Source organism: Nerophis ophidion, linkage group LG02 (genome assembly GCF_033978795.1).
Source record: "Nerophis ophidion isolate RoL-2023_Sa linkage group LG02, RoL_Noph_v1.0, whole genome shotgun sequence".
Classification (NCBI taxonomy): domain Eukaryota; kingdom Metazoa; phylum Chordata; class Actinopteri; order Syngnathiformes; family Syngnathidae; genus Nerophis; species Nerophis ophidion.
In genome coordinates, this window is record NC_084612.1 from 72,048,428 (window position 1) to 72,066,318 (window position 17,891).

Sequence of the window (17,891 nt, forward strand, 5' to 3'; positions counted from 1 at the left end):
TAAGGTGAGTTCAAGGACGCCAAAATTAGTAGGAAAAAACGGGGCTCGCTAAATACTTGAATCAGTGAAGCATGTTTAATACAAACAGTGTGCTTTATAACAATTAGGGAGGTTTGTGTCATGTTTGTCCTCCTACGGAAATCATATTAAAACAAAAAATATATTTTTTCCCCTCATCTTTTTCCATTTTTCATACAGTTTTGAAAAAGCTCCAGAGAGCCACTAGGGCGGCGATAAAGAGCCGGATGAGTTACCGACCCCCATTGTAGACAGAGAAATAACTCTTAACCAGATTAGATGGGTGAAACAAAAATATATTAAAAACTAGAGATGTCCGATAATATCGGCCGATAAATGCTTTCAAGTGTAATATCGGAAATTATCAGTATCTGTTTCAAAATTATCGGTATCGGTTTCCAAAAGTAAAATTATCTATCCATCCATTTCTACCACTTATTCCCTTTGGGATTGCGAGGGGCGCTGGTGCCTATCTCAGCTACAATCGGGCGGAAGGCGCTTTACACCCTAGACAATTTGCCCCCTCATCGCAGAAAAGTAAAATTAATTACTTTTCAAAACGCAGCTGTGTACATAGTCGTAGGGAAAAGTACAGAGCAATTATATATTATCTACAGCTTTTCACACACACGATGCATACTTGGTCAACAGCCATACAGGTCACACTGAGGGTGGCCGTATAAACAACTTTAACACTGTTACAAGTATGCACCACACTGTGAAACCAAACCAAACAAGAATGACCAACACATTTCGGGAGAACATCCGCACCGTAACACAACAGAATACCCAGATCCCCTTGCAGCACTAACTCTACCGGGATGCTACAATATACACCCCCCGCTTCCCCGCCCACATCAACCTCCTCATGCTCTCTCAGGGAGAGCATGTCCCAAATTCCAAACTGCTGTTTTAAGGCATGTTAAAAAAAATAATGCACTTTGTGACTTCAATAATAAATATGGCAGTGTCATGTTGGCATTTTTTTTCCATAACTTGAGTTGATTTATTTTGGAAAACCTTGTTACATTGTTTAATGCATCCAGCGGGGCATCACAACAAAATTAGGCATAATAATGCGTTCATTCCACACCTGTATATATCGGAATCGGTAATTAAGAGTTGGACAATATCGGAATATCGGCAAAAAGGCCATTATCGGACATCTCTATTAAAAACCTTTCCTGTAGAATGTATTTTGTGTTGTTGTGACGTCACCACATCAGGTCACAACACCCGGAAGTTAAACATACAATTCATTTATACAGATGTAGTTTTGCCAAGGAAAAAACTATTGTGTCAAGTTGGTATTATAAGTGACTAAGTGTATTATTATTAACGTATTTCCTTGAATTGCCGCCGGGGCGCTAATTAATTTAAAACCTCTTCTCACTCCTGCACTTACCAAAGGCATGCAGTAAAAGTAAGCATGCGCTAATTATTTTAAAACCTCTTCTCACTCCGACACTTACCAAAGGCATGCAGTAAACATTTGAGTGTGATGTAAGGATACCATCACGAAAAGCACATTTAATAATAAAAAAAAACGTTATTATGGTTAATCTATGCCAGCTCCTTCTGATCAAAAGCTTCGACAACTTGTTTATAGAAGTCTTCCTTATCTTTCTTCAGTTTTAAAAGTCTCTCTGTCTCCATGGAGATTTTCCTATATTACCTCCTGCTTCGATTGAAAGTCCAGTTTGGAAAACTGCTATCAGTTAGCTCGCCTCCTCAAGTGCGGGGGCAACGACATAATTATCCTCGGACAACTCCCCCTCCCGTTCTGCTCCGTGGGTGATCTCTTTATCCCACCACTGCCACCAGGAAGTGTTATTGTATAAATAATACACTGGGTATTTAGGACTGGAACATGCTTTATTTCAGCCCGGTTGTTTACATAGCCAGCAAAGGTCCGTCGTTCACCCGCTGCGTCATATCCGTCCCAGCACAATCACGTCTTCTGCAGCCGAATAGTCGCAAGAAGGATCACTAGCGCCCTCTACCACCAGGAGGCGGGAGTCATTTAATGACTCATATTTGACACACGCAGCTACGGTATTGTGACGGTCTCAAGCCGTCGTCTTGCGGGTTCCCAGGACCACCAAGGCAGGACATGGCTTGAGCAGTTTGACTTTGTTTATTTTTCAATAAAACCTCAGTCCAGGTCGCTCTTCTGCTCCTCCTCTCCGCTCGCTCGCCGTCTCCTCGCCGCCATCTTGCGTGCTATGCCTGTCTGTCGGACCACGGCTCCACAGGTGTATTAATAAAACATAGCTGCTTACTGTTCTTTTTAGCATATTCAATAGCTTGGACCTTAAATCCTACTGAATAGCTCTTAATCTTCTTCCCTTTATGCGATTTTAAGTTATTGAAATCAGCCTCCTCCATTTTGAAGATGATAACAGGGGAAGTGACACAAGTTTGACCCGGCGGAAATACCAAGCATGCGCTAATTATTTTGACCCGGCAGTAATTCAAGGCAGGTGCATACTATATGTCCGGCGGCAATTCAAGGGAATACGGTAGTTCAAACATTTTTTTCTCATTACATACTGAATTTTTTGCTCTTTTTTTCTTTTCTTACATTTTACTTCACCCCCCCACTGTAAGAATGGAATAAAAATAATATGATTTTGTAACAACAACAAATCTGTCTTTACGTAAATATTAATGTAAAGTTACACCGTGTTTATTATTTAAATTTTTCAAATTAATAAACAAGTTAGTATCATTTTTTAAAATGTATTTGCTAACTAAACTTTGTTTATATTTTAAGTATATTTGAAATACTCAGCTTTTTAACTTTCAGAAGACAAAAGAGGTTCGCAGTATTTGTACAAAGTATCTCCACATTTTACCAGTGGTGTCGCACATTACTAGCGTCAATTTCGGAGGTCGGCAACCCACGGCTCTTTCGCGCCGCCCTAGTGGCTCTCTGGAGGTTTTTTAAAACTGTATGAAAAATGGAAAAATATGAGGGGGTAGAAAACATATTTTTTGTTTTAATTTGGTTTCTGTAGGAGGACAAACATGACACAAACCTCCCTAATTGTTATAAAGCACACTGTTTATATTAAACATGCTTCACTGATTCGAGTATTTGGCGAGCGCCGTTTTGTCCTACTTTTTGCCGGTCCTTGAACTCACCCTAGTTTGTTCACATGTATAACTTTCTCCGACTTTCTAGGACGTGTTTTATGCCACTTCTTTTTCTGTCTCATTTTGTCCACCAAACTTTCAACGTTGTGCATGAATGAGTTTTGTTGATGTGTGGGGCGGCATAGCTCGGTTGGTAGAGTGGCCGTGCCAGCAACTTGAGGGTTGCAGGTTCGATTCCCGCTTCTGCCATTCTAGTCACTGCCGTTGTGTCCTTGGGCAAGGCACTTTACCCACCTGCTCCCAGTGCCACCCACACTGGTTTAAATGTAACTTAGATATTGGGTTTCACTATGTAAAGCACTTTGAGTCACTAGAGAAAAGCGCTATATAAACATAATTCACTTCACTTCTCTTGTGTTGAGTGCTTATCAAGCATATTTGGTCACTGCAAAACTGCGAGCTATTCGATGCTAACATGCTATTTGGGCTAGCTTTATGTACATAATGCATCATTATGCCTCATTTGTAGCTATATTTAAGCTCATTTAGTCTACTTTAAGTCCTCTCAATTCAATTTATACCTCATGACACACTATCTGTATGTAATATGGGTTTTAATTTTTTGCGGCTCCAGACAGATTTGTTTTTGTATTTTTGGTCCAATATGGCTCTTTCAACATTTTGGGTTGCCGACCCCTGGTCAAGTCATACTTGCCAACACTCCCGGATTTTTCCGGGAGACTCCCGAAATTCAGCGCCCTTCCCGAAAACATCCCGGGACAAATTTTTTCCCAAAATTCAGGCGGAGCTGGAGGCCACGCCCCCTCCAGCTCCATGCGGACCTGAGTGACGTGTCGACAGCCTGTTTTCACGTCCGCTTTCCCACAATATAAACATGTCTGCTCAATGACGTTATAACTGTAGAATGATCGAGGGCGAGTTCTTGGGTTTTTATGTGGGTTTATTGTTAGGCAGTTTCATTATCGTCCTCCCAGAGCGGTAACAACACACAATAACAGCAGTCAATGTTGTGACACTCTTAAACAGGACAATACTGCCATCTACTGGACATGCATTGATTGATTGATACTTTTATTAGCAGATTGCACAGTTAAGTACATATTCCGTACAATTGACCACTAAATGGTAACACCCCAATAAGTTTTTGGGTCGGGGTCCACGTTAATCAATTCATGGTATGAGGTTAGGAAAACAAGGATGGACAATTCAACCCTTAACTCAACAATGAGTAGATGAGTGTTATGTGTGTGTAAATAAATGAGCACTGAAGAATTTATTATATATATATATATATATATATATATATATATATATATATATATATATATATATATATACACATACACACACACACACACATACATACATATATAAATAAATACTTGAGTTTCAGTGAAGTATTTATTTTAATTTATTTATATATATCTATATCTATATATATATATATATCTATATAAAATAAATACTTGAGTTTCAGTGTTCAATTATTTACACACACATAACACTCATCTACTCATTGATGAGTTAAGGGTTGAATTGTCCATTCTTGTTTTTCTAACCTCATGCATGTAGACGGCAGTATTGCCCTGTTTAAGAGTGTATATGTATGTATATATATATATATATATATATATATATATATATATATATATATATATATATATATATAGCTAGATTTCACTGAAAGTCAAGTATTTCTTATATATATATATATATATATATGAAATACTTGACTTGGTGAATCTAGCTGTAAATATTCTCCTCCCCTCTTAACCCGCCCCTAGCCCCCACACCTCCCGAAAGTACCTAGGAGTATTTATTTTATATATATATATATATATATATATATATATATATATATATATATATATATATATAAAATAAATACTTGAGTTTCAGTGTTCAATTATTTACACACATATAACACTCATCTAGTCATTGTTGAGTTAAGGGTTGAATTGTCCATTCTTGTTTTTCTAACCTCATGCATGTATATGGCAGTATTGTCCTGTTTAAGAGTGTATATATATATATATATATATATATATATATAGCTAGAATTCACTGAAAGTCAAGTATTTCTTATATATGTATGAAATACTTGACTTGGTGAATCTAGCTGTAAATATACTCCTCCCCTCTTAACCCGCCCCCACACCCCTCCACCTCCCGAAATCGGAGGTCTCAAGGTTGGCAAGTATGGGTCAAGTTGAAACGGACACAGGTGTTTTTTTAACAGGAAGTGATCTCGCGTGACGTCACATAAACCGCAAGTGGAGCAATTGAATAAAACATTAAAAAAAAAACGTTTACAAATTAAAATGGAAAATAGACATATTCAATCACTGAAAAAACAAATAATATGGCTTTTATGAGGCAAACAATATTAAATCTGTCAACTGTTTGTGTGTCAATGTATTTATTAAAATAAAACGTTAAAATATTTCAGTGTGTATTATTCAACATTATTAGGGTAATAATAACAGTGATCATTTTGCTCACAGTAAGTGTGATTATGAAATATCGATATTGCCACATCCCTACATGTTTCACCATCATTTACAAAAAATGTTTTTAAAATTCCTACAATGTGAACTCCTGGATTGTTTTTCACATTCTGTCTCTCCCAGTTAAAGAGTGTACCTATGATGACAATTACAGACCTCTGTCATCATTTTAAGTAGGAGAACTTGCACAATCGGCGGCTGACTAAACCCTTTTTTTGCCCCATTGTACGTCAGAGTTGTATTTCACTTCTTTCAGCGCGCTCATCAGACCGTCTCTTTCCTTTCAGAGGCCGTCGCCATGGTAACGGCCAAGCGCCTCGCCGACATCGGCTACCGGGCCTTTTCGGGCTCCATGATGCTGCTGACCCTCTACGGCGGCTACCTGTGCGCCGTGCGCGGCTACCGCTTCATGCAGAAGCAGAAGCGGCTCCAGCTGGCCGCCGAAAACCAGGACCCGGAAGTCATTAAGGACTGACGGCCCGGACTACTGTGGCCCCGCCCCCTCTATTTCCTGCAGGACATTGGGATGCAATGCAGTTGTTTGTACCATTTAAGGTGTGTAACGGCACAGCAGCTTTCAACAGGGAAATATATGTACATGTACATGTATATGTATATGTACATGTATATGTATATGTACATGTATATGTACATGTATGTGCCCGACACCTGTACAGGTAGCCACTAAGTCATCCAACAATAATAATAATAATAAAAAATCACGAAACACGCTATGTTCTAAACAATCAATGACGTCACTACACCGAGATCTCCACGTGAAGACCAACATCCCGACGTATCAGTTTGTTTTTTAACGTGTTACCTCTGCATCGTCCCTTCACTACCGGCGAGCGTTTTTTACTCAAAAGGTCACGCGTGATGCGAGCAGCCGCCGAGGTTCCGAGGCCGACTCCCGGCGGCGCAGTGGCCGTTGGCGCCGTTCTCCTTCCGCGGCGACTCGTCCTCGGAGCTGCTGTCCACGTCGCTGCGCACGTCGCTGCACACCTTTTGAGACAGACCGAGAGCTCACACTCAGGGTGACCACAAGGGGGCGCCTCTGACTGACCAGACATTGTCAACGCTTGTCAAGACTTGAAGGAAGAAGCAAGCGAGAGAGAGAAGGAAGAACCGGGGAGGACAAAGACGGGAGTGAAAGATGGAGTCTTGCCATCAAGACGGCCCAAACGGCTTCTTCTGCAGAAAAAAAAAAGACGTGGAAACAAACAAGCGCAGAAGCAGAGTAGAATTTGGGACACCGAAAGGGTCATGCAAATTTATGCTAATTAAAAAATGACATAATTTGATCAAATATTTAAAAAAGTGTTTAGGGCTGAAGTGGATTGACAGATTTAGTCTGAACAAATACAACTTAAATGTTATAATTCTCTAAAAAATTACTTACGTCCTGGAATAACAAACGTTAAACATTAATTAAAAAGCAGGTATGATAGAATAACACAACAACAATATAACATGTATGTGTACTTTTTAATTACAACCAATAAAATGTGGTAATAATTAACATTTTTGCATGCACAAATAATGTATAATGCTGGAATCAAAACATTCCCATTTATTGTTTTTATTACCGTATATGTCGTGGACTGCCACAAGTGTTCTTTACCTTTTTGACCATGCAGCCTAACTTTTCTACTACATAGGTGCCCATTGAAATATTAACACTGAATTATTCATCTTAGTCTTGTTTTTAATTATATTGAACCTACTAACAGTTTAAAATAAACCTTGTCAAATGATATGCGTTGATCACAAAGGTTATTATCAAGACTTAGGTCAGACTGATTACAAAAATAAATATACTGCAATAGAAGGGATGACAAAAACTGATGAAAAATAATGTATATACTTTTATGTAGTGCATAATAAATAATTTAACTAAATATATCTGTATATACACATACATACATACATATGTATATATATATAATGTCTTTACATATATATGTGTATGTGTGTGTATATATATATATATATATATATGTGTGTGTATACCTATACCGCTTATTTCCTTTTGGGGTCGCGGGGAATAAGCGGTAGAAAATGGATGGATATATATATATATATATATATATACACACACACACACACACACACACCGGTGTGTATATATATATATATATATATATATATATACAAGCATATATATATATATATATACACACACACACACACACCGGTATATATATATATATATACATACATATATAAAGACATATATATATATACAAGCATATATATTTATATATATATACACACACACATCTATATACATACATATAAATATTTATATATACATACACACACACACACATATGTATACATATACATATGTGCATGTATATATACATATATATACACACACACATATGTATATATACACATTTATATATATATATATATATATATATAAAGACATATATACAAGCATATATATAAATATACACACACATCTATATACATACATATAAATATTTATATATACATACACACACACACATATATATGTATACATATACGCATGTATATACACATATATACACACACATATATATACATATATATACGCATATATACAAACACACATATGTGTGTATATATATAAATATATATGTGTGTGTGTATATATATATGTACATATATGTATATATATATATGTATATATATATATATATATATATGTATATGTATATATATATATATATATATATATATATATATATAATTCATAAATAATATGAACTAAACTGAGAATAATAGACAGAGCAGGACAAGCGGTAGAAATGGATGGATGGAGATGTTTCTTAAATTAACTGTCAAAATGCAAATGAAAAACACAGCTTCACCACTTTAGTCATAATTTTTGCGCTTTAGAAACTTCTCTATGACTTTAGCTCCGTACTTCTTCTGTTTGTTTGATGTTGTCATTACTGCCACAAGTGGTAGAAAAGTGTATTACAACTAAGTACGACCCCTATGGACCCCAGCTGAGAAACACATATTGTGCCAAACACTTAATAAAGTCAAACACAAATAAGGCGACAAGAGAAGTACCCAACACTTCTCTCTTTTGAAGTAAATATGTACAGCAATTATGATCATCAACTATATGATGATATAGCTTGTTTTAGAGGTTATTATGTCAGAAAATGACATTACCAAGCCGCCACCACAAATAGATTGCAGTCCTGTGTACTTCTACTCAGGTGCTGGTGTGAAATTGGTTGTTACACTTTAGTTCACGCTCAAGTTCATCATCCATCCATTTTCTACCGCTTATCCCTTTCGGGGTCGCGGGAGGTGCTGGAGCCTATCTCAGCTCCACAGCGGTTAAACGCTGTCTTAACACTGTTCCACTTCTTTTTACACTTGCATGACCAACTCGACCACTTATGGGGCCTCCTACTTTAGACAAACTGTCCTTTTTTATTTTTATTTTTTAGAGGTGGACAAAGGGCTGGTAAGTATGGAGGGGTGTTTGTGTTGCGGTGACCCACCTTGCCCCTTAGGACGGCCTTGATGGCGATGCGTGCTATGAGGTAAGACCAGATGACGTGCAGCACCTGCAGCACCAGCAGTAAAAAGTTGAAGAGCCACCACGACGGGAAGGGGCCCACTATAACCCAACTCTCGAACATGGTGGAGTTCAGCACCCTACAACACACACACACACACACACAAGTGTGTAAGAACAGGTTCTAATGACGCCAAGGTTTTGTGACCTCAATGAGAGGTTTGGATTTCGCCCGGCAGGACACAGGATATGCTTGATCACGTTGCAGTCACATTGTCACTGGAGATGTTCTCACGCCGTGCAGGGAACGACCAGAAAAGGCAATGGCTGTAGACCACCGCCACGTATCTCACTGGGCGTCTATTAACGCTGAATCGACGAGTTTATAAATTGGTCTGATTATGAGAAATCCATCGTGGATTAGTTGCGCCTTGAAATAATGGGAGGCAAAAAGAAGTGCAGTACCTGCCTGCCACCAGCAGAGGCGATGGTACGGAAACATGTTTACAGACCAGTCAATTCATGTCATGTATAACTTAAACATTCTTTTTTTCCAATGCTTTGAACTCTGCAGCTTATAGAACGGTGCGTCTAATTTATAGATTTTCCTTCGCTGACGGCCATAATTCAAATAGATTTACCATGAATTGATTAACGTGGACCCTGACTTAAACAAGTTGAAAAACTTATTGGGGTGTTACCATTTAGTGGTCAATTGTACGGAATATGTACTGTACTGTGCAAACTACTAATAAAAGTATCAATCAATCAATCAATCAATCAAAGAAAAACAAGCAAATACACTGACATAGTGTCGTATTGTGCTATGGCGCCATGTCTTGGACGAGTTTGATCACCACTCCACAGCGTTTCTACTCATATGGATTCTTCATTCGTCACTCCCAGCAACGTTTGTACATTTTACAATATAACTACAACAATTCATGCTAAACTGTCCCACGAGGAGTGCTTTCATGCATATTTGTACGGACTGTCGTAATATAATGAAGCTAGCGTCATTAGCAATAGCTAACATGCTAAGACGTTTACCAGTGCCCGTGTTAGTATTATTAACTTACAATGGCATTCTTTTTGTATTGTTTCAGTGTCACAAATTCAAAAGTTTGGACACACCTTCTCATTTATCATGACTATTTACATTGTAGATTGTCACTGAAGGCATCACAACTATGAAGTTATGTACTTAACACAAATGGGAAATAACTGAAAACATGTTTTATAATTATAGTTTCTTCAAAATAGCCACCCTTTGCTCTGATTACTGTTTTGCACATTCTTGGCATTCTCTCGATGAGCTTCGACCCTGAAAGGGTTTTCACTTCACAGGTGTCATTGTTTTGATGCCTTCAGTGACAATCTACAATGTAAAAAGTCATGAAAATATTGAAATGAGAATCTGTGTCCAAACTTTTGGCCTGTAGTAATTATATATATCAATCAATCAATCAATCAATGTTTACTTATATAGCCCTAAATCACTAGTGTCTCAAAGGGCTGCACAAACCACCACGACATCCTCGGTAGGCCCACATAAGGGCAAGGAAAACTCACACCCAGTGGGACATCGGTGACAATAATGATCCAGTGGGACGTCTGTGACAATAATGACTATGAGAACCTTAGAGAGGAGGAAAGCAATGGATGTCGAGCGGGTCTAACATGATACTGTGAAAGTTCAATCCACAATGGATCCAACACAGTCGCGAGAGTCCAGTCCAAAGCGGATCCAACACAGCAGCGAGAGTCCCGTTCACAGCGGAGCCAGCAGGATACCATCCCAAGCGGAGGCGGATCAGCAGCGCAGAGATGTCCCCAGCCGATACACAGGCAAGCAGTACATGGCCACCGGATCGGACTGGACCCCCTCCACAGGGGAGAGTGGGACATAGAAGAAAAAGAAAAGAAACAGCAGATCAACTGGTCTAAAAAGGGAGTCTATTTAAAGGCTACAGTATACAAATGAGTTTTAAGGTGAGACTTAAATGCTTCTACTGAGGTGGCATCTCGAACTGTTACCGGGAGGGCATTCCAGAGTACTGGAGCCCGAACGGAAAACGCTCTATAGCCCGCAGACTTTTTTTGGGCTTTGGGAATCACTAACAAGCCGGAGTCCTTTGAACGCAGATTTCTTGCCGGGACATATGGTACAATACAATCGGCAAGATAGGATGGAGCTAGACCGTGTAGTATTTTATACGTAAGTAGTAAAACCTTAAAGTCACATCTTAAGTGCACAGGAAGCCAGTGCAGGTGAGCCAGTACAGGCGTAATGTGATCAAACTTTCTTGTTCTTGTCAAAAGTCTAGCAGCCGCATTTTGTACCAACTGTAATCTTTTAATGCTAGACATGGGGAGACCCGAAAATAATACGTTACAGTAGTCGAGGCGAGACGTAACAAACGCATGGATAATGATCTCAGCGTCTTTAGTGGACAGAATGGAGCGAATTTTAGCGATATTACGGAGATGAAAGAAGGCCGTTTTAGTAACGCTTTTAATGTGTGCCTCAAAGGAGAGAGTTGGGTCGAAGATAATACCCAGATTCTTTACCGTGTCGCCTTGTTTAATTGTTTGGTTGTCAAATGTTAGAGTTGTATTATTAAATAGAGTTCGGTGTCTAGCAGGACCGATAATCAGCATTTCCGTTTTTTTGGCGTTGAGTTGCAAAAAGTTAGCGGACATCCATTGTTTAATTTCATTAAGACACGCCTCCAGCTGACTACAATCCGGCGTGTTGGTCAGCTTTAGGGGCATGTAGAGTTGGGTGTCATCAGCATAACAGTGAAAGCTAACACCGTATTTGCGTATGATGTCACCTAGCGGCAGCATGTAGATGCTGAAGAGTGCAGGGCCAAGGACCGAACCCTGGGGAACTCCACACGTTACCTTAACGTAGTCCGAGGTCACATTGTTATGGGAGACACACTGCATCCTATCAGTAAGATAAGAGTTAAACCAAGACAGGGCTAAGTCTGACATACCAATTCGTGTTTTGATACGTTCTAATAAAATATTATGATCGACGGTATCGAAAGCAGCGCTAAGATCGAGGAGCAGCAACATAGATGACGCATCAGAATCCATCGTTAGCAATAGATCATTAGTCATTTTTGCGAGGGCTGTCTCCGTCGAGTGATTTGCCCTGAAACCGGATTGAAAGGTTTCACATAGATTGTTAGACGCTAAGTGTTCATTTAACTGCTCCGCAACAATTTTTTCGAGGATTTTTGAAATAAAGGGAAGGTGAGAGACCGGTCGGTAGTTTACCATGAGGTCAGGATCGAGGTTAGGTCTTTTAAGAAGAGGATGAATAACCGCTTTTTTGAATGCTAGGGGAACAGTGCCCGAGGAAAGTGATAAGTTTATAATATTTAGCACTGATGGACCTAATAATACAAAGAGCTCCTTGATCAGTTTCCCAGGAAGAGGGTCAAGTAAACATGTTGTTTGTTTTATTCCATTTACACGTTGTAACAATTCCTCTAATGTTATTTCCTCAAAACGAGAGAAACTATTTTGGAGGGCAGTATCCGCCGTATATACAATCGTGTCAGTGTTAATAGAACCCCGTTGTAGCTGGGACGCATTGTCTTTAATCTCCTTTCTAATGACTTCAATTTTCTTACTAAAGAATTGCATAAAGTCATCAGCTGAGTGGGTGGAGCTACTGGAAGGAGTCCCTTGTTGGGTTAGCGATGCTACCGTACTAAACAAAAATTTAGGATCGTTTTTATTACGGTGGATGAGATTTGAGTAATAATTAGCTTTAGCTAAGGTAAGCATGCGTTTATAAGTTATTAAACCATCACTAAATGCTTGATGGTGCACCTCAAGTTTAGTCGTGCGCCATTTGCGTTCCAGCTTTCTGCATAATAATTTCTGAGCTCTAGTTTCTTCTGTAAACCACGGGGTGCGCTTTTTTGGAGCCTTTTTTAACTTTAGCGGTGCTATGTTATCAATGGTTTCGCGCAGGGCGTCGTTAAAGTTGTTAGTGAGGTTATCAATAGAGCCCACATACTTTGGGAATGGTGCCATTACCGAGGGTAGTAGGTCAGCAAGAGTTGTCGTTGTGGCCGTATTAATGTTGCGGCTGCTATAGCAGTTATTATTATTATTAGTTTGACGAACATGCGTCTGAACCTCGAATTTTATAAGGTAATGATCGGACAATACTTTAGTATACGGGAGTATCGTAACTTTGGAAGCGGTGATACCCCTGACAAGCACTAGGTCTATCGTATTACCGCTGCGATGCGTGGGTTCATTTATTATTTGTGTGAGACCACAGCGATCAATTATAGTCTGGAGCGCTACGCACGGTGGGTCCGATGGGGTATTCATATGGATATTAAAGTCCCCCATTATGATTATATTATCGGCGTGTGTCACTAGATCAGCAACGAACTCTGAGAATTCATTGATAAAGTCCGAACAGGGCCCTGGGGGGCGGTAGATAACAGCCAGGTGTAGAGGCAGCGGTGTGACAGACCTCATAGTAAGCACCTCAAACGATTTATATTTATTATTTATGTTAGGACTAAGGTTAAAGTTTTCGTTGTATATTAGTGCGACCCCCCCACCCCTTTTAAGCGGACGGGCAATATGCGCATGTGTAAAGTTAGGAGGACATGCCTCATTTAGCGCAAAAAAGTCGTTTGGTTTAAGCCAGGTTTCACTGAGACCGATGACGTTAAGATTGTTGTCTCTGATGATATCATTAACTAACAACGTTTTGGGAGACAATGATCTTATGTTTAAAAAACCTATATTATAGGTAGTGGGCTGTTTTAGGGAATTTTTGATCAAATTATCCGTAGTAGCAATATTAATAATGTTGTGTTTATTATGCCCAGTGCATTCAGTATAATTACGACCATATCTAGGAATTGATACGACGGGTATGTTCCGATTGTTTGTTTGTTGCTTTGATAAACTGCACGCATCATGGTTAGCCACCTCAGTAACGGGGATTTTCCGATTGTTTGTTTGTTGCTTTGATAAACTGCACGCATCATAGTTAGCCACCTCAGTAAAACACATGTCCAACTCTGAAACACTCAAAGCAGAAAAAACTTGTTCTAATTTAACTGACTCCTTACCCAGACCAGTAGTCTCGCATCCTTTATTTAAATCCGTCTTCAGGGTGGAGGGAAGTGGTGTTCTGTGGGGATTAGCCTTCTGCTTTGTTTTTAGCCCCGCTCGACATCCGCGTTTCCGATCACACCGCTGGCGTCTGCTCCGTAGACGGCCCCCGCTGCTACTAGACTCCCCTGCTTCACAGGCCGCTGGATGTAGCCGCCGACGTATTCCCATGCTAGTTAGCATGTTTAGCACGCCCGCGTCTATCAGTCCAAAACGGCCCGATATGTCCATATCCAGAAGTGTCTGGCGGTCGTACGTGATCACGGAGTGACCACGATGCGAGCCAGCCATGAAGTCTGCAGAACTGTCCGGCATTTCCGCCAAATGTTCCATCTTTAGCAAGAGCACCGCAGTGTCGCAGCCCGTCCGGGCGCCGCCATCTATATATATATATATATATATATAGATATATATATATATATATATATATATACAGTATCATGTTAGACCCGCTCGACATCCATTGCTTTCGGTCCCCTAGAGAGGGGGGGTTGCCCACATCTGAGGTCCTCTCCAAGGTTTCTCATAGTCAGCATTGTCACTGGCGTCCCACTGGATGTGAATTCTCTCTGCCCACTGGGTGTGAGTTTTCCTTGCCCTTTTGTGGGTTCTTCCGAGGATGTTGTAGTCGTAATGATTTGTGCAGTCCTTTGAGACATTTGTGATTTGGGGCTATATAAATAAACATTGATTGAGATATATATATATATATATATATATATATATATATATATATATATATATATATATATATATATATATATATATATATATATATATATATATATATATATATATATATATATATATATATATATATATATATATATATATATATACATACATACATACATACATACACACATATATATATATTATATATATATATATATATATATATATATATATATATATATATATATACATACATACATACATACATACACACATATATATATATTATATATATACATAAACACACACACACATATATATATTATATATATACGTACACACAAACATATATATATACATATACACACATATATATTATATATATATACATATATATATACATAATTACATTTATATATATATACAAATATATATATATACACATGTATATGTATATATATGTACATAATTGAATGTATATATATATATATAAATGTACATATGTATAAATATATATGTGTATATAAAGACAACACTTTCTGTATATATACACATAAAACATACATCTATATATACATACATACATATATATGTATATATACACATACATACATATATATATACTGTATGTGGATAAACATACACATATATATGTATATATATATATACACACACATATATAAATACATATACATATACACACATATATATATACATATATGTATACATAATTACATTTACATATATATATACAAATATATATATACACATATGTATATATATGTACATAATTGAATGTATATATATATAAATATACATATGTATAAATATATATGTGTATATAAAGACAACACTTTCTGTATATATACACATAAAACATACATCTATATATACATACATACATATATATGTATATATATACACATACATACATATATATACTCTATGTGGATAAACATACACATATATATGTATATATATACACACACATATATAAATACATATACACACATATATTATATATATATATATATATATATATATATATATATATATACATACATATATATATATACATAATTACATTTATATATATATAAATACACACATATGTATATACATGTATATATGTACATAATTGAATGTATGTATATATATATAAATATACATATGTATAAATATATATGTATATATAAAGACAACACTTTCTGTATATATACACATAAAACATACATCTCTATATATATATATACATACATATATATGTATATATACACATATACATAGATATACACATACATACATATATATATATATATATATATACTGTATGTGGATAAACATACATATATACACATGTATATACATACATACATATATATATGTATGTATATATATATATATATATATATATATATACATATACTGTATGTGGATAAACATACATATATATATATATATATATATATATATATATATGCACTTTTTTTTTAAGACAACACTTTCTGTTGTTTAGTATTATTATTAGTTGAAAATTTTTTTTTTTAGCTTTTTCTCATTACATTCCAATTCCAATTGGTTTCACCAATACCAGCCTGAATTTTACTTGGTATCGTACTAGAAAGAAAATCAGTGGTATCGCACATCACTATCCCTTTATTTGTTAACTTTAGTGAATATTGATTATGCATCCATACTAGTGCTGTGCCAAATAAGACATAGTAACCATGGTGATCCCAAACGTCTAGTAGACGTGCTCGGTTTTCACTAAAATGCTCACTCATCAGGAATTTGCATGCATGTTGTTTTTGTTTCGTTTTTTTCCCGATTTGAATATTTTTGTGATCGTGAGAAGAAGCTACATTTGAAGTCCAAATCAAAATGTGATTAATTGCCCAGCCCTCCCAATCAGTCCCAGCAGGCGTACTCACCACAGTGGATAAATGACGAGCCGCGTGACGAAGAACACCACGCTAAACACGATGAAGAGGAGGTCGCACAGCCGCTGATACTTGGCATAGTTGGCCAGTTTGGCTGCCTGATGACACCAAAAAAAAAAACACTTAAGTGGGATTCCAGACTTTGTAAATCACAGGTGTCAAACTCAAGGACCAGATTTAGCTCACGACAGCGTGGAAATTCCAATGAGGGCCACATACTTTGATACATTTTGTACACGTGGTGTCCCTCAAGGGTCTACCTTAGGTCCTATTTTTTTTAATATTTACATGATTCCAATTAGCATCAGGTTACATAGTATTATTTTCCACAGTTGTCCTTGATGACAAAAAAACAGTTGATACTGTTTTTATAATGAGTCTTAGATACTTTTTACAGCTTAACCAGGACAAAGGAAGGACGTTTTAGTCATAGGCCAAGAGGCTCTGAGAGAGGAACACACATCCAGACTACAAGCATAGTCCTGTGCCTTGTTCACATTCCGATGTCATTGCCCTTTGCAACCTGTATCGGATTTTTTCATGAACAGTGCAATTCCGACTTTTTCATACCGTATCAATCATGTTCACTCTGGCTTTTCTTTACTTTCTACACTAATTTCATGAATTTGATCAATTAAAAATACACCTTAACTGTTAAACCTATTTTTCAGTTTCTTTAACACACTTTTCAACAATTCTAACCTCTTTAAAATAGGGTAAATTAGAAGAAAGTTATGATACTTTAAAAAAAAAAAATGGTCACAGCTAAAATCTTGAGTTCCTTGACTTCGTTCTGAATAGGTTGAGCATAAATTAGTGCATTTTCCCTTCTTTAGAACGAACTCCGTTTCCATATGAGGTTGGAAATTGTGTTGGATATAAATATAAACAGAATATAATGATTTGCAAATCCTTTTCAACCCATCTTCAGTTGAA

At 37.3% G+C, this 17,891-nt stretch overlaps 2 protein-coding genes across 6 annotated transcripts in view; one reads left to right on the plus strand and one right to left on the minus strand.

Annotated features, from left to right (window-relative positions):
• LOC133544785 (cytochrome c oxidase assembly protein COX14 homolog) overlaps positions 1 to 6,377 on the plus strand; it is a 7,930-nt gene extending 1,553 nt beyond the window's left edge. Inside the window, exon 3 of the mRNA XM_061890076.1 lies at positions 5,933 to 6,377. Within this exon, the coding sequence (XP_061746060.1) occupies positions 5,944 to 6,120 (177 nt within the window). The 5' untranslated portion in view covers positions 5,933 to 5,943 and the 3' untranslated portion in view covers positions 6,121 to 6,377. The remainder of the gene's footprint in view (positions 1 to 5,932) is intronic.
• Positions 5,294 to 17,891, minus strand: part of cers5 (ceramide synthase 5) — a 49,309-nt gene continuing 36,711 nt past the window's right edge. For 3 of the 5 annotated variants that reach the window (XM_061890070.1, XM_061890072.1, XM_061890069.1), the window contains 3 exons: positions 16,947 to 17,053; positions 9,161 to 9,317; positions 5,294 to 6,650 (listed from right to left, as the gene is read on the minus strand). In XM_061890070.1, coding sequence (XP_061746054.1) covers positions 6,516 to 6,650; positions 9,161 to 9,317; positions 16,947 to 17,053 — 399 coding nt within the window. In that variant the 3' untranslated portion in view covers positions 5,294 to 6,515. Of the gene's footprint in view, positions 6,840 to 9,160; positions 9,318 to 16,946; positions 17,054 to 17,891 lie in introns of all 5 variants that reach the window. The other 2 variants (XR_009804676.1, XM_061890073.1) reach the window with 2 other exon arrangements.